Raw genomic sequence first — 18693 nt, 5'->3', positions numbered from 1 at the left:
GAAGATCTTAGATAGCATCCTCCTAGGATTCAGTATTTTGTAACGTTAAACTGGAAGATCTCAGACAGCATCCTCCTAGGATTCAGTATTTTATAACGTTAAGCTGGAAGATCTTAGACAGCATCCTCATAGGATTCAGTATTTTATAACGTTAAACTGGAAGATCTTAGATAGCATCCTCCTAGGATTCAGTATTTTGTAACGTTAAACTGGAAGATCTCAGACAGCATCCTCCTAGGATTCAGTATTTTATAATGTTAAACTGGAAGATTTTAGATAGCATCCTCCTAGGATTTAGTATTTTATAATGTTAAACTGGAAGATCTTAGACAGCATCCTCGTAGGATTCAGTATTTTATAACGTTAAACTGGAAGATCTTAGACGGATCTCAGACAGCATTTTCCTAGCATTCAGTATTTTATAACGTTAAGCTGGAAGATCTTAGACAGCATCCTCCTAGGATTCAGTATTTTGTAACGTTAAACTGGAAGATCTCAGACAGCATCCTCCTAGGATTCAGTATTTTATAACGTTAAGCTGGAAGATCTCAGACAGCATTTTCCTAGCATTCAGTATTTTATAACGTTAAGCTGGAAGATCTTAGACAGCATCCTCCTAGGATTCAGTATTTTATAACGTTAAGCTGGAAGATCTCAGACAGCATCCTCCTAGGATTTAGTATTTTATAACATTAAACTGGAAGATCTTAGACAGCATCCTCCTAGGATTCAGTATTTTATAACGTTAAGCTCGAAGATCTTAGACAGCATCCTCTTAGGATTCAGTATTTCATAACGTTAAGCTGGAAGATCTTAGACAGCATCCTCCTAGGATTCCATGTTCCATAATGTTTTAGCAAGTTACAGCCATTTTAACACATTATGAGAGCTAGAAGTACCTTGCAGAAACATAGGGAAAGATGGAAGTTCAGGCAATTGATGCTTAATGAGAACATCTATAACATTTGCATAAAATAGTTGACATTCCAAGTAAACTGCTCTCTCTCTCTCCTCACAGAGCTATGTCCTGATTCTCCAGTCTTCTATGGTAATAGGGCTGCCTGTTTAATGATGCTTGGACAATACCAAAAGGCTTTAAGTGATATACAGCAATCATTATTTTTAGATGAAAAGTATGTCAAGGTAAGCTGAAATTCCTTTTAATGTTTTAAGGGACTAACATATCGTATCAATAAAATATTTTATTAGTCAAAAGAAGGTCAGTATATTGAGTTTAACTGAATAAATCTTCAATTCTGTTATTCATTTAACTGTAAAAATAGTTATAAAAAACTAGTTTTATATTTGTATTGTATTCAATCACAAAAACTTATATTTTAATTTGTTTTTAGTATGACTTTTTTTTTTAAACACACACAGTTGTTCAAGAGTTAGTGTTTCTAGGAGTATATATGTATTATGAATATATTCAAAATATTTCTTAGAAACCTAGCAACTTCTCAAGTAGTTGTATACCATACTCGTATTAGTGAGTTATATGTTCATCTTGTTATAATTTTCGTATCACCTTTTCTTAACAAAGGGACACATTCGAGAAGTCAAGTGCCACATCGTCCTGGGTGATGTACTGTCAGCTTCCTGTACATTACAAAGAATACAAGATCTTGACCCACAACACCCATCCCTTTCAGTAGAGGTGAATGTTTTTAAAATATTCAGTATACTGTATGTTAAATGTTTTTCTTAATTTTGTTTCTTCATTACTGTTTAATTTTCTTTTTTTATGTTTTATCTTGCATATATATGACATCTAAGTGTTACTCATTCAATAATTTTTTTTCTTAAGAAGTTTGTTTTTAATTTTTCAGTTGCCTTACAGGTTCTTTTTGTCAATCACTATGAAAATTACATTTTTTAAGGTTAGAAATTAGAATCATTATTATTAGGAATTGGTGTTAGTTGAAAATTCACAGGAAGCCTGCTCAAGACTTTCAATCATGCATTTCTTGTGGACCTTCTATTTAATCCCACACATTTTGGAAAAAAAAAAGACATTTAATTAACTGTATAATAAATATTTTATTTGTTTGAATTGTATTTACATATTCATAATGTATGCATATCAAGTAAAACAGAAGAAACCTGAGATAACGTATGTATATCCAGTAAAACAGAAACATCCTGATATAATGTATGTATTTCAAGTAAAACAGAAGAGCCCTGATATAATGTATGTATATCAAGTAAAACAGAAGAACCCTGATATAATGTATGTATATCAAGTAAAACTGAAGAACCCTGATATAATATATATATATATCAAGTAAAACAGAAGAACCCTGATATAATGTATGTATATCAAGTAAAACAGAAGAACCCTGATATAATGTATGTATATCAAGTAAAACAGAAGAATCCTGGTATTTTCTTAAAATAGAGAGGCTCAATATTGTTTTAAGATGCAATAGATTGAGTTATTAGTACATGTAAACAAAATGTTTGAATGATTTCTCATGGCTTTAGACAGCTTTTAACAGTTCATGGGTAAAACACTAAGAAAAAGATCAACATATTACTGTTAATGTTTTATTTTTTGGTTTGTAGAGAAAACACTTGGAGATACTTCAGTTTTTTGTTGAAGAAGGAAATAAAGCTTATGAGAAAAAAGACTTCAGAAAGGTAATTAATATCATTTTAAAACAATAATTTTTTCAAATTGCTTAATACCTGAAAAAATTGAATTTTCAACCCTAATCTGAAGTTTGAAACCTCATCTACAAAATTGTTACATGTACAACCCAAGTTTTTCGTATACTTAGTGTGCTTTTTTTTGACAGTTTATATGTGAATTTTAGCTTCAGTGGTTGATGTGTAATCAGTGCAGTGTTTAGTGATGCCATATATACTATATACATCTGTTTATGCATTAACTACAGAATAAGTAACAATAGGAGCATCAAAGTGTGCACATTTGTTGTCCTTGTTGAAATTTCCTTCAAATACAAAAAAAGATTAATATTTATAAAACACTTCACTAACCATAAACTATTGAAAAGATAATAGTGTATTTATTAATAATGAATTATGTTGGAAACAAAAGGTCAAGGAGACAAAGTTTTATCTGGGAATAACATGTAACTTATACATTACATAAACAAAATACTTTGATGTTTTTTTTTGTTTTTTTTTCAGTTTGGTGGTGGTTGGAGATTGTTCAAAATGTTGTGCTCATCATACAACAGTTTTGTGTGATTTGTATCTTCTGCTACAGTTGGTTATGTGATGGTCAATATGTAATTTTTACTGTGCAAATTATCTTCAACATGGATCAGGACCTTAGAGAAGCCAGTGCCTGTGTCAGGCTCTAATTGAACAAAACAAAAAATTTGAAACTAATCACATTTTTCTAAGTTACAGATTAAAGTCTTCAGTTGGTTATGTAATAGTTAATATGTAATTCATATTGTGCAGGTCATCTTCTGCATGGACAGGGCCCTTAGTCAAGCCAGTGCCTGCACCAGGTTCCAATTGATCAAAGCAGAATGCATGGTCTTTCTCAGAAGATACCAAGAAGCTCAAGAAATTACAAGGTAAATTGATGCTAATTAGATAAGAAACAGATGGAACCTTCTCTGTCGTTTTATATATAAATTTATAACATGTTCTATAAAGAATCATAGTGAATTTTAATAGCGTATTGGACTATGTATAGGTTTTTTAAACTATATGTCAGTATTTCAGAATTAACTGAAAGAACCATTTCATTTAGCTGAAGTTTTGTTTTGTTTATGAACACAGCTTCTTTAATTCAAAAATACAACTCTTTTTTTTTTTTTGGTCTTCTTATTAACTTTCTCAATACTGGTAGGTCAACGTGTGCATGTCACAACTTTCTATAGAGTTACATTCAATATTTAATTAAACAACTATGATCAATGTGTATGAATAAACTTAGATACAAAACATAAGTAATAAATATAATTTTAATATTAAATATTTGAATAAGTTCTTAATCTCCTTTGATTACCTGATGATGACAAAACCTTGTCGAAACATTGTACATTTGCTGTTATGTTAAACTTATATTAAATTTTTCTTCATTACCCATTCAAGCCATCTCCAACCATTATTAGTCTCAAAGTGGGTTCCTCGTCATCGAATTTAAGTTAGATAATGAAAAAAAAATTATCCATGTAGCTCATATATTAAGTCATTCAGTATGGTAACTTCAGGTTTTCTGTGTGATTTACAACTTGTATTTTGGGATTATTAGTTATAACCAGTCCAAAAAGCAATAAAATAATAAAATTAAATAAAAACAGATGTAAACTGTTACAATTTGCAATCATTCTAGAAAGAAAAAAGGGTAACTTGGGTTTATTTCATATTGTTTTGTGATGGTTACGAGGTCAGTCAAAATGATCAAGTTCATATAATGTTAGGATAGAGAAAAATAACAGAAAAAATGTAGAATTTAACTTACAAGTGTCTTTTGATATTAACTTAGGAAATCAAATTTGAAAAACTATAAAATGGAAAAAAGTAGTTTTAGTCTTAACAAGAAAATTGCCTTGCATTCAAACTAGTCACAGTCTTAGACACACCCTTGATCCATATATTCACAGACAAATCTTTAGTAAAAATACTTAATTAAAAAATATGATTTTTTTTATATACAAGGGACTCAACATTTATAAAAGCTTGCCGTATTTCATGAAGATATACTCACTAAATAAATAATAATATTATGTATAGTTTCATGGTTATATGATGGTTACAAGGTCAGTGCAAGTAACTGAACTCATATCAGTAGAGTTAAAGAGAAATTCTTAAATCTGATTACTTGATCTTATTAAGTTAAAGCTAGGTGCAAGTTTTGATGTTGATGCTTGTGGTTTAAACTCTTTATTTTTTAATATTATTGAAAATAATTTTCCAAAGTTTATTATATACTTATGTATTGGAAGGAGATGTCTTTGAATTGCTGGTGGTAAAATTTCATCGACTGCAGACCTATATATGTATATTTTATTACAGTGATATCCTTCACATTGATGCCTTAAATGTAGATGCGCTGTATGTCAGAGGAATGTGTCTCTACTACCAAGACAACATAGACAAGGCTTTCAACCACTTCCAGCAAGTGTTGAGACTTGTTCCAGATCACAACAAAGCTCAGGAAATGTACAAGGTAATTTCTGTTCTTGTACTGCAGTGTTTTTTATTCTTATTATTGTTGGTTGAAGATAATTTTTTCTGCAAGTAATTTTCAGTTTACATAACATGACATGTGGTCACAGTCTTGTTAACTTTTGTTTTTATGTAGTTGTTAGCAACTTTTTTGTACCCAAAACCAATATTTTAATTTAAATTTGGTTTGAAGGATTGAAACTTGTTAAAAAGCTGCTTGAGGGAGCTGTAGTAAATTTGAAACATAACCTAGTTGTGAATAGATGTAAAGGAAAATAGTGATTTGCAAGAAAAATAGCCATATAAAATGACTATCTTGGATCAGTCGGGAGAAGAGATTCTCCGAATAGTCTGTTCTCAACAATTTCACGATTGATGTAGATGTAAATAGTTTAAAATTGAAAGCAACCTACAAGTAATTTTGTGAGGTAAGTTTCTATTAAAAAGTTTAAAACTTCTGTTAGCAGGGCTCTTCAACTTTGGTCACATCTGGCTAGCAAGAAACAATCAAATGACTGACTGACAGTCAGCAAAGAGTTTTTAAATATTAACTAAATTAAATAAGGAGAAAAATTTAACATCATAAATCAATTTGTGATAAAGATACATCTTATTTTAATATCTCACAAAGCAACTGTACTTCAATTGCTCTGAAGTATTAAAAAGGGGTAGTTTTTCATATTGTAGACTGACATGAGGTATTCATATGACGGTTTCGGTGTATGGACAGGAAAATTGCAAAATTTTTATGTTCATTATATTGACGTACAACAAGCACTAAAATGTATAGTAATTTTATTTTGAAAAATATTTTGTCTTCGCTGTCCTAAAGACATTTAAAAATGTTTTTAATGATACTGTATTAAATGTTACACTTTTCTGTTATTAAGGTACTATATTCACATGGTGAAATTTGTTAAGTTTTCTATCATTAATTTAGATAATATTTTTGATGTTTCTTAAAAATGTGCAGAGTAAAATTCTGGCCCACTTACTAATTTTTTTCCATTTTGGCCCCCTTGAAAAGTTTGGAAAAGAGCCCTGCTATATAGAATCTAATAGGTAAAGTCTGTTAATGAAGCTACAGCAGTTTTTTTGTTGTTGTTGGAAAGTAATGTAGTTTCGTCAGTTGCTGTGTTTTAAATTTTACTTTGGGTTGATCAATCACAAGAATATTGCAGTTTTACGACCAACATTTTTTCCACTCTAACTTGATTCAAAATGTTTAATTTTACAGGAAGTAACTATTATAAGTTTGTTGGCTAGTAAATGAAACATCTCATTTTTCTTTTCTTCAACGACAATCTCAATTTGTTATACATCATTTTCTGATGAAATCATTTTTTCTAGTGACTTCTTTTTGTATTTTTTTAAATTTCACTTTTTACATTATATAATGTGTAGTTATTCTTTTATAAGATATGCATTAAAGCTTCTTTATTAATTTCTGTTTTGATGGCTTTTCTCAGAAAATCAAACTACTGAGAACTAAGAAAGAAGAGGGCAATGTGTTTTTCAAGGAGGGAAACTACCAAGAAGCCCATAATATCTACACTGAAGCCTTAAGCATAGATCTCAGTAATATTTCTACAAATGCTAAACTGTATTTCAATCGAGCTACTGTATGTGCAAAAGTATGTTCTTAGTCTTATGAGATAAATGATTGATTTGTATGTGAGTTTTGTTTTATGGAAATGTAGATGTATCTTGGAAGTCTTCAGAATATTTTGCAACTATCATACATTAATATTGGAGTTTATTTATTTTTACTGAACTCAAAATATCTAAATAAAACATATTGGTCAATAATTGTATTTAAACCAAAAATTCAGAGTTAAGAAAGTTAACTGTAATATTCTCTTTGCTCAGAATTCAAGACTTGGCTATTTCTATTTTGTATTGTTTATTGATAATTATTTGTGTTTAAATCTTGTTTTGTTACTTTAATTTTTGGTTTAGTTATAAAAAATATTTGTTTTTTACATTATTACAATGAAATGAAGTACTCTGTCATAATTAAAAGTAAACTTGATAAATCGGATAAACAGAGTAAAATTTGATGAAATACAACGTTTCACCAAGTTAACCTGCCATCATCAGGTATGTCAACTACAATGAATGAATTGAAACTACAAATATATATAATAATACAGCGCAAGGGTACGTTGAACTTTGATTGGGTAAATTTAACAGTAAGGTATGACATTTCTGGAAGGTGTTTATTGATAGGGCTTGACTTCTTGAGGGTCAATGTCTGTAATATCAACAAAATAGGAGAATATAAGTACCCTTTCAAAAATATAAAATATTATAACAACAAATTTTATAAATTAAATACTGTAACTTGAAAATTGTAAATAGAGGTAAAGTGGTTCACAGAAAATAATATAAAAACCTTTTTGAACATCAACGTAGTTAAGTTAAAGTTAGAATAGATACAACTGTGTGCCAGAATACTTATTTATTTTAGGCATAAACTGTTTTATAAACAAGGCTTCCTTAATTTCACGACGGTTTATATTTTTTTCTCTGCTAAGAATTTTAACATTATCAAGATGAAATGAATGACCATATTTAGACATATGTTCATGGACATGAGAAGGTGGTTTATACTGTTCTTTAACTTAGGTAGTCTGTAGGTTTCTCCATTGTAAGTTTTGTCGCAATTTTCACACACTATTTGGTATACGGAACAGGATGTATCAGTATCTTTGTATTTTTTTGATAAAATTTGACCTAATTTTCTGCCGGGAAGAAACACAAATTATACCAATAAATTAATATCATATTTTTTCACTATTTTTTTCCAATACATTCTGATGCAATGTGAAACCTTTAGGATAAAGGGAATTATGCAATAAATGGGATGTTCCTCTATAACTGACTTATCGTGGGCTTCAGATTGGTTAATTGTTAATGAATGTACATTCTCCAAGTTTATTATATTACTGTTTAAGCTCTTGTTAATTATTTTTAGTTTACATGAATGTCTGTAGAGTAAACCTTTTGCTTTATTTGGTTTCCTGTTTGATTGTGTTTCCAGGCTTATTTTGCATTCTTTAACTGTACCAATATTTCATGTGCTTTAATGCTTGTAACAGATGGCTAGAATTAATGAAGCTATTGAAGACTGCAGTAAAGCAATCAACCTAGATGAAAACTACATTAAGGCCTACTTACGAAGAGCTAAGTGGTAAGCTTCCATGAATTACCACTACTAATCAACAGTGTAAAATAGGGTATATTTTGTATGCTTGTTTTTATTTACCCCTAGTGCACTTTGCCATTGTTAGGATATGTATTATAGAAACACTTCAGTACAGTTTACTGTTCTTAGGATATGTACTGTGAAAAAAAGTTTAGTTTGCCATTGTAAGGATATATATATAGTTTAGTTCCCTTTGCTATTGCCAAAGTATGTACTGGGGAAATATTATAGTTCAGTTTGCAGTTGTCAGGATATGTATTGTGAAAGAGTATAATACTGTTTACCATTGTGAGGATATGTATTGTGAAGACAGTTTAGTATTGTTTGCCATTTGTCAGCATATGTATTAGGGAAACATTTGCCATTTTCAGAATATACATTGTTCACACATTTTAGTTCAGTTTGTAGTTTTGGAGATATATATTTTGAAGCAGTTAAGGTTAGTCTCCCATTGTTAGGATATGTATTGTGGAAACAATTTAGTTCAGTTTGCTGTTGTTAGGAGAGGTAATTGCAGAGACTGTTTAGTATGATTTGGCATTGCCAGGTTATGTATTATGGAAACAGTTTATTTCAGTTTGCCATGTAGGTAGAGTTTAGTACAGTTTGCCATTATCAGGATACATTTTGTGGAAATAGTTCAAAGCACTTGGCTTAAACATACAACATTTTAGTTTGTGAAGTGTTTAGTCAGAGTGTGTTGTACTGACCATAAGATTTAGCCTTATTATTTACCTGTACTATGAGCTTCTGTTAGAGGCATCAGTTATTCCAAGAGTATTTAAGGTTACGGCTGTATATGTAAAAAATTGTTGCATAGCTTTTCATCTTACATTCATAGTGCATACGCATCCTTGAAAGTGCTTTTGCAAAAAAGACCTCTTTTCAAGCACTTTCAAGCCCTTGAGATTCCATTCTCAATTTCAAGGGCTTTAAAAGTGCTTGAAAAGAGCCTTTTTTTTTTTTTCAAAAATACTTGAAAATATTATAATAGACCCTTTGTTCTCCTGAAGAAGAATAGTCAACTAATCGAAAGCGCTCAAGTTTTGGGTCTTATTTTAAGTTTATTACACTTTATATGTGATCCTTTATGGTAACTCTTTTATCAAAACTAATAGCAGAATATATTGATATATCTAACTTTAATACATGTTGCAGAGATAAGCACAATAAACAAAGTCTTTTTTTTTTAGTCTACATTCATGATATTTTAAATGAATAAATAGGAATTTTATATAATTTTAGTAAAAAAAGATTGATTTTGATGTAGCTTTTAGCTTCCAAAAGTTCTTGTAAAATATTCTGAAAGTGCTTAGAAAGTTCTTGAAATTGATCTGAGTAATTTAGTATGAACTATGTACATTATGTAAATCACCAGAACTTATGACACAATTTCCTTGAACATTCATAAAACCATCACCATTGTTGGCACAATTAAAAATTTTATTAGTGTTTTTTTATCATTCTTGCAGCTGCTTCTGTATTTTCTTTGTTAAGTTTCACACACACACACATCAGACTGTAGTTCTTAATTCAGTTGTTACTGGTCATTTTTATAAATTTTAAGTGTTGAATGTTGTTTGAATTTATATAGAATTGTTTGTGAAGTCATTGATTGTGCTTTCAAGAATAAATATTTACTAAATTTGAGATTTTTAAAAACTGGTTTGTGAACAAGAAAGATTGGGCAGCTGATTTTGTTAAGATTAATTAAACTTACTTATGGTAAATTATGGACTTTTTACAGTTACATGGAGACACAGATGTATGAAGAAGCTGTCAGAGATTATGAAACTGTGTATGCAAAAGAAAAGAGACAAGGTAAGCCTTTAAGAAGCTGAAATAAAGGTGATGAGACTGGATAAAAGGAAATTGAAACAATTTTTTGATGTTTCTGCTATTAAATGTGAAGGAATGAAGCCATTTTTTATTGTTTTAAACTAAATTTCTAATCATATCTTTATTCTTGATTTCTAACCATTGTAGAAACTTCTAGTCACTTGAGAAAATTAAACTTGAAGAATTCAAGAAACCCATTAAACTAAGTTAATGTTATGGTAAGAGTCAACATGATATGTGGGCCATCCAGTTTGATGTACATCCGTGTTAGTACAATAAAATTTGTAATGTTTGAAATAAATAAAACAACATAAAAAATCTTAAAACATTACAAATCAGAAACATACAAACATATTTTATTATCAGTCTATGCTACTTTAACAATAGTAATCAATGTCTGATTATTATACATATAATACTAGAAGTTGGGTTTTTGAGTACTAAATATGTATAGTTATTGTCTATTAAAGTAAAAAAATAGTAGAATTGGTTATTGAGTCATGGTTTGACATTAAGTATGAAGCATTTTGAATTAATGAATACAGCTTCAGTAACTATAAATTAATGTACTAATATTGGCATCATGTTGTTTTCACTTAAGCCCTTAGTAATTGAACTTGTTTACAAAGTTGTAAGTAACCTTTCCAACATTTATTTTTCAGTAAAAGATTTAGCTTAAGTTGTTTTGCCTATTTTAAAGAAAATTAGATAAAGACAGAGGCATAAGACACATACAATAAAATTTACACTATCCAAGATAAATAAAATAGCATAAAAAATCAAAACATTACAAATCATAAATACCCAAGCATATATTAAGAAGGAATAAAAGAAAGTCTGTTTTGGTGAAACTGAATGAATGACATTATGTTTTTAAGGAAGTGATGTTCTATCAAGAATCTGTAAATGTGTTATTCCATAAATTTCCATAGCGTAACCAAGAGTGATCAAGATTTGTATTGTATTTAAAGAAGTAGGGACTCATTCAATGCTTATCTTATCAGTCTTATGAGTTTATTTGAACCAGAAAACATTAGATAGTGATTGACATGTGAAGATACAATTTATGATGATTTTGACATAGAGGAAGAGATTTAGTGTATGTGCAAATATCATTAAGATGTTAGTAGAATAAAACATTTTCTTACAGTTTTAATAATTGTAACTCCATTAGGTTTTTGTTGAAACAGTTTAATGTTCTGGGCTTGACATTAAAATACAAAGATCTTGTAATATTTCCAGATGGTCTATTACAAGCCATTAAGTTATGTTTGCAATGGTAGTAAGCTAAAAGTTGTAACTAAATTCAGTACATCAACCTTTACAAGTTAGAAGTTTTAACTTGTACCATTTCTTGACAGAGTATAAACAAATTCTGAACCATGCCAAATTTGAACTCCGAAAAAGCAAAAGAAAAGATTACTATAAAATCTTAGGTGTGAGCAGAAATGCTATGAATGATGAAATAAAAAAAGCATATCGTAAGAAAGCCCTTCTTTGTCATCCAGGTAAGTTTTTCGGAACATATCGTTTATGTATCATATAACTCGTATGCTTGAAGTGATGATTAAAAGCTTATTAAATTTAATTTAAATATTGTTTTTTTTTCAGAACAACTTACAAATTTCCACTAGTTTGTTTGAAGTAGAAAGTTCCAACCTTTTTTACATGAAACTTCAAAATAAGCAGTTTGAATGTTGGACTTCAAGATAGAAATCAATATTAATAATTGTTTTATTTCACCTAGTTTAAAGAAAATAAGGTAAAAACTGAGGCATAAGACATGCAATAAAATTTATAATGTCTGAAATAAATAAAACTGCATAAAAAAACCAAAACACTACAAATCATAAATACCCAAGCATATTTTGTTATCAGGTCTGTGCTACTTTTACATTAGTAGTCAATACTTGAGTATACATATAATACTAGAGGTTGGGTTTTTGAATACCCAAAAAAATATACAGTTGTTGTCTAGGAAAGTAAAAAAATAGTAGAATTGGTTATTGAGTCATGGTTTGACATTAAGTATGAAGCATTTTGAATTAATGAATACAGCTTCAGTAACTATAATTTAATGTACTAATATTGGCATCATGTTGTTTTCACTTAAGTCCTTAGTATTGAACTTGTTTACAAAGTTCTAAGTAACCTTTCCAACATTTATTTTTCAGTAAAAGATTTAGCTTAAGTTGTAAACTTGTACATGTGATTAAGTGATGGACCCAAACCCTGTCTTAACATTTTTATTCATTCTAATGATTCTTGAGAAATATATTGTAATTCAAGTGCTGGTTTTGGATACTGGAATTTAGCTTAAGTTTTAAAAAGGAGTAGATTAAGAGTTTTTCTCACTTAGCCTAGGGATGCTGTGTAGAGAATTTCAAAGTAGAGAACAGTGATATTTTTCATATATTCTGATAGGATTTGTCTGTATGCTCAATCTAGCATTTACAAAGGAGATTTTATAAGTGGTGCAGAGAAGAATATATAATATATATATATATATATTTATAACTTATATAAGAATACGTGCCTGCATGGTACTTTAACTTTTATATTTATTAGTTTAATAGTACTTAAATTTACTCAGAAATTGGATATAACTCAAAAAGTTGAAATAACTCAAATGAGCTTGTTTGCAATCATATGTATTTCATGCAAACATCTATCATATTTACCTATTATATTTAAAATACCTTGCAATAGATCGTCACACTAATGCTACAGAGGATGAACGGAAGGAACAAGAAAGGAAGTTTAAACAGATTGGTGAAGCTTATAGTATTTTGTCTGATTCAAGCAAACGCAACCGCTATGACAAAGGTTTTGATACTGGTGACCTCGGTGATGCTGGAACAGGTAAGAGAAAGTATTTATAACTGTTTTTTGCAACATGATACGATAGACATGATCTATTATATATATATGTGTGTGTGTGTGGTTTTTGTTAGCATCCGTCATCCAGAGTTGGTTGGCTCAATTACCATAATTTATGGTATGGTAACTGCCTGTTGATGTATATAAGCTATTTTTTCAGGATTTTTACGAAAGAAGAGGGATAAAAAAAAAACACTGAAATAAGCACATTTTCAATTTTTTATAAGTATTTGGCTTTGAATTTAAAGATGTGTACTTAATCAGTTAAATGAGTTAATTATTACCTTCCACAAAGTAGGGTGTGCAATTAGCATCTGTTGAGGTCATTAGGGATTTAATAACAAAAGAAAGGAGGAAGTGGAATGTTATTTATCATTGTCCATTATACAGTTTTTTCTTCCTTAATATGTACCCTCAGTTAGTTATCTGGAAGACACTGTTTGCTGTAACACATTGATGTGTTTTAATAAAATGTAAGGTGGTGAAATACTGAAGAACAATGAACCACAACTATTTATTTGAAGGAGAGAGAGAGAGATTTTCAGAGGTACCATGTATGATGTAATAAATATTTGTCACATTGAAGATCATTTTCATTGTAGTTTTGTGATACATTTTAATTTTTATCTGATCATTTTACTAGTTATGAGGTAAGAGATGCCAAGAAATTCCATGCATATTTTTTGCTATGAAATTAAATGACAATGAAGGAAACAAAGCAGTTCTTAGTAATGTATTTTGATGTGTATGTTATCATTTTGATACAAGACTTCTGAAAGTTTCATCCATTTATTTTGAAATAGAAACTATAAAATGTTTTAAGAGTCTTCTAAAAGTCTTAATAAAAACAAACCATGATATTCACATACATTAAACTAGTACCTGCACCTTTGAAATTTATTTGCTTCAACTAGCATTAGGTTTATTGTATTAAGCAACACTTGTTACTGAACAAGCAACCTAGTTTGTTTACTGAACCTAGTAATTTTAATGTTAAACAAGTGCCCTGTGATGTCATATAATTCCTAATTGCTGTTGATCTTTGGTAGTCTTCACAAATTTCTTGTATGTAGAAAAGAAGTAGTGTATTGGACTAAATAAGTTAAAGTGCTTGAATTAAGCTGTGTTTTAGTGCTTTTATATACATTTTGTGATAATGTTTTCAAACCACTATGACTGCAGCATCTGGGCATGAGAGTACTTTTAGTGTGTCAGTGTCATATCTGACTAATACATTTTGCAAAATGCTGTCACAGTGTTAAAAATTACAATATCTATATTAAAATGATTTTTGTCTATTAAGCATTTAACTGGCAACAGCTTAAGAGTATATTATTTTTGATAATAAAAAGTAATGGTCAAGTCAAGTTGTTCTCAGTAATTGTAGTGTTCAATTTTATAAATTAAACAGTTGATAAAAAAAAGTTTATAATCTTTACAGGTGGCATGGATCCTAATGACATCTTTGAAAGTTTCTTTAAAAGTCGAACATCACGATTTCACAATGGATTCTCCTCATTCCCAAGTGGTTTCCATTACCAATTTGGTTAAGAGCTAATATAACCTAAAATTTTTTCAAACTTGGACATTTTGAGTAATAATAAATTTGCTCTGTATTTATATAATAAGATATTATTTTTATTTTATTATTGTACTAGAGTTGCATTCTCAATGTTTTGAAATGTCTAAGATCATTATTAAACTTTTCAGTGTCTTAAACTCCTTGAATATGTTTGTAAACATCATTTGGTTAGTAGTTAGTATTAGAGGTTTAGGTCATCTTTGTAGTACAATAGTTTTATATGGTAAATGTAAAATTAGAAAGTAGTCTCTCCAGTTACTATAAATTAATGAAAAATGCATACTAAAAAGAAAATTGATTGGTAAGTTGTAAAATACCTGCATGTTTCTAGAAAAACAATGGCTAATAGTAGCTGGAAAAACCAGGGAATTTTTACAAAACATGCAGTAAGTTGTTATCTGAATACCTGTATGAACTTTTCAGGCTTCTACATTGTTCATTAGTATTGGAATCATGTAATTGTTTGATAGGTATTGTTGAAAAATTAATTATTTTGAATATATTCACTAATATTAGACACATTATATTAGTAAACTGTCAGTTCAAGAAAAATTCTAAAAAATTACTTTATATCTATTATCAAATATCCTTTAACCCTTTAAGCACGCCTGTTGCTATATGGCAAACACATAATACAGTTTGACTTTCCTGCTAGAAGTGCAAATTAAGCACACAAAGTGTCAGGCAAAGTCTATTCTGCACAGATGTTGATTTCAGTTGCAGATTCGGATCAACATGGCTTACATTGCTTTTCAAACAATTGGTGATATTTGCTGTTGAAAATTGCTTAATTTTTATTAGAAAATGGAATCAAGTCACTCCAGTGTTTTCTCACTTGAAGAGACAATTGAACTTGTGCAAGCTGTTAATGATTCTGGCTCTGAACCAGAATTATCTGACGATGATTTTAAGTGTGATATGACTGCAAAAAAGTATGTGCCTAAAGGGTTAAACCTTAGGAACTGCAGTGAGTTTATAGTTCTGTATAAGTAATAGAAATTAACTACAAATAAAAGTATTATTGATTAACAGCTAAGTTTCATGTATAACATGCATGATGTTTTCTTTGTGACAATAATAAAAGAGGTTTAGTACATTTGTTTTTTATTTAAAACATTACTGAAACATGTACAGTGTATTCTTGTTGTTTTCATCTATGGAAATTCTGATAGAGGTCCAGTATGTTCATTAGTCTAAGAAATTTTTATTTCTTATTTTTTTATCTGAGGCTTTGGTATTAAAATTGAATTCTTGCTGTGTAGTTTTTAATCCCTGCTTACATTGGACTATTAAAGTTGCAGAAAAGTTATGTAGTGATATTTTTGTGTTATATCTACATATTTATATTAACTTTTCTTGTATGTGGCTGGGTACTGCCTGGCAACAGATCATTTAAATAAAAAAGATAATAATTGAAAAATATGAAACTTAAAGTATGACTTATGTTAGAGAAAGTTTTAGGTAGTGTATTTTCTGGTTGAATATTTTCATATGGATAATGACTCTGTGCTCACCTGATAGAGAACTTGGCACAGAATCTTAAATGCCATCTCCAAAACTACAGAGAAGGCAGGAGCAGTTCAGCATAATTTATATGGGCACTTAGGTAGCAGTTACTCAGTATTTTGTTGATCTTAGATTAACCTGTTTTAAATATAATTTATAGTAAGTTAATGAACTGATGTAATTATTTTTGTGCAGAATAACAAAACATTTTATGTTAAAACTTTAAGATACATCGTAAAACAAAAAAAGAAGCTCTTGATTATTTTCATTAAAGAAAAAATTATAATAAATCGTATTATTTATGACGAGAGAAGAAAAGTTAGGAATCATTTAGAAATTTTGGTTTTATAGTCATAATTAGTCAATTTTTGTTTCACTTACGTTTTGTATGGTTGTACTGGAATTTGATATTTTTTAAAATGCAAATAATAGAATTAATATATAACCCTCAAGATACTGAAAATAAGAATAAGGTATAAAAATATTTAAGAAAAAAAGATATCTTTCGATTAAACCACTTCTTTTAATTAATTGTAAATTTTATTTTGTTCATTAATGTCATGGACTTTAATATGAATTAATTTAACTAGTCAGTCCAAATGCTAGTTTGCTGTTTATGTACCCTGAAGAACGAAAGCCTGTGATAAATATGAGGTTACTCGTACATCAAATATGTGTTGTACTAACAAATGTTTTGTGTCACTTTGTGCAAAGTTGAGATTGCTTCTAACAATTTTTTTTTCAGATTGATAAGCACTGATGGCTTTTGTGTGCAGTTGAAAATAAGTGAACTGTACTTAGTGATCTCACTTTTTATACAGTTATAACTGAAAATTAGTTTAATTTTCTGTAATGTTGCTTGTAATATTTGCATGTATTGTTCACAGCTTTTAATACCTTGTTGAATCTTACAGATGATATCTTGAATAAATATCTTTGATGTTTTGTATCACTCTGTTTCAACACTATGATATTGAAATTCTTTTAGTATTCCTGTGAGAGAAAAAAGGTTATTAAGAAAAATTCTGAAGAAAACGTTTTAGAGTTGAAACTTCTAGTTAAGAATATTTTCTCTTCAATAGTTTGTGTACTAATCAGGGAAACAGTTTGAATTAAAGAGTGAGTTTATGATGAAAGATAAAAATGTTTTCATGTTGATCAATTTATGGTTTTGTTGGTTACAAAGAACAGGGTGGATTCAATCCCAATTTAATAATAGAGGATTGTGTGTTTTCTCTTGATTGGTTTATGGGTTTGTTTGAGAATATTAGGGTTTTAAACCCAACTTAACAATGAAAGAAAAGATCAAAGGTTTTCTTTTGTTTACAATAGTTTGTCTTCTACAGAGAAAAATTAAGTTATAGTGAAGTATTATGATTTACTTGTTAAGAAGAGCAGTATGATTTGGAACTTAGTTTAATAATTAAAGTGAATATAACATGTCTAATAATTATTGATTTTTTCTGTTAAAAAGAGTAGTGTGGTTTGAAACCTAATTTAATAACGAATGGTAAGATTACTTTCCTTTCTGGTGGATTATAGTTTTGTCTGTTACAGAGAACAGCATGATTTGAAGCTCAATGTAAAATAAGCAGCACAATGCTTCTGTGTGTGTCTGGTGTAAGTATTATTGTAAATGTATATTCTACTGCTGAACTATTAACAAGACAATATTAGATGTGGAATGAATAGTCTTCACTTGGTACTTTCACCTATGGTGAACAGTATGATTGTGAACATGGTTGTTCTTAAGAAAAATTGGTAAACCTTGAGCTATGTTTTAAATTTTTGTATAATCATTTTAAAATGCTTATATAAATTATATAATAGACTGAGCACTTGGAACTATTTTGAGTGCATTTTTTTTATCACTATTTTTGTTGGATTAAATAAGATATTAAAAACTTATATAAAGCTTTATGGAAATGAGTTTATAACATGAAATTAAGTTGAAAATATATTTTAATGTGTTGTTTATTTTAATAGGGTCACAAATAATAATGATGGTCAACTACATAGAATCATAAGTCTGTATTAAATACATTTTTGTACTCTATTCTGTCATTGAAACATTGAATGAGTTGTATCTCACTGATTCTGAACATTATAGAATAATGTTAAATCTTTATGAAAAGAATGCAGGTAGTTAAGTTATAAAGCTGTGGAAACTATTTATTTGGTAGGTCTCATTAAATAAACCCACAGTAAACTGTGTGAAAGTTGATGAAATCATATTGACTGTCAGTTATAGTGATTGTTTAACAATGTATTTAACATATATTCTTGTGCTTGGGTTATAATAAAATGTTTGAAAGACCAAAATTATGTATTTTTGTTTTCTTCACAAATCATTATTTCCTAGACCTAAGGTTATGTTATAAACTATTTAAGGGCTGAAAGTAGCCCAATGGTTAGTGTGCCAGACTATGGATCCTGGGTTCCATAGTTCATGAAAACAAAAATTGCACTTTGGAGCCAAGGTTATGTTATAAGAGTGACAGTCAAATCCCAATAATTGATTAGAATA

The 18693-nt window shown here is 29.2% G+C and overlaps 1 protein-coding gene across 1 annotated transcript in view; it reads left to right on the top strand.

Moving 5' to 3' along the window:
• Positions 1–18488, top strand: part of LOC106460739 (dnaJ homolog subfamily C member 7-like) — a 28272-nt gene extending 9784 nt beyond the window's left edge. The window contains exons 3-13 of the mRNA XM_013920474.2: positions 1019–1143; positions 1544–1657; positions 2566–2640; positions 3433–3551; positions 4999–5152; positions 6621–6785; positions 8253–8344; positions 10107–10180; positions 11560–11706; positions 12908–13060; positions 14520–18488. Of these exons, the coding sequence (XP_013775928.1) occupies positions 1019–1143; positions 1544–1657; positions 2566–2640; positions 3433–3551; positions 4999–5152; positions 6621–6785; positions 8253–8344; positions 10107–10180; positions 11560–11706; positions 12908–13060; positions 14520–14629 (1328 nt within the window). The 3' untranslated portion in view covers positions 14630–18488. The remainder of the gene's footprint in view (positions 1–1018; positions 1144–1543; positions 1658–2565; positions 2641–3432; positions 3552–4998; positions 5153–6620; positions 6786–8252; positions 8345–10106; positions 10181–11559; positions 11707–12907; positions 13061–14519) is intronic.
• Positions 18489–18693: the final 205 nt, after the last annotated feature.

This window comes from Limulus polyphemus, unplaced genomic scaffold, assembly GCF_000517525.1.
Source record: "Limulus polyphemus unplaced genomic scaffold, Limulus_polyphemus-2.1.2 Scaffold826, whole genome shotgun sequence".
In the NCBI taxonomy this organism is placed as follows: Eukaryota; Metazoa; Arthropoda; class Merostomata; order Xiphosura; family Limulidae; genus Limulus; species Limulus polyphemus.
The sequence above is the reverse complement of the archived record's forward strand: the minus strand, read 5'-3'. Positions and strand labels throughout refer to the sequence as shown.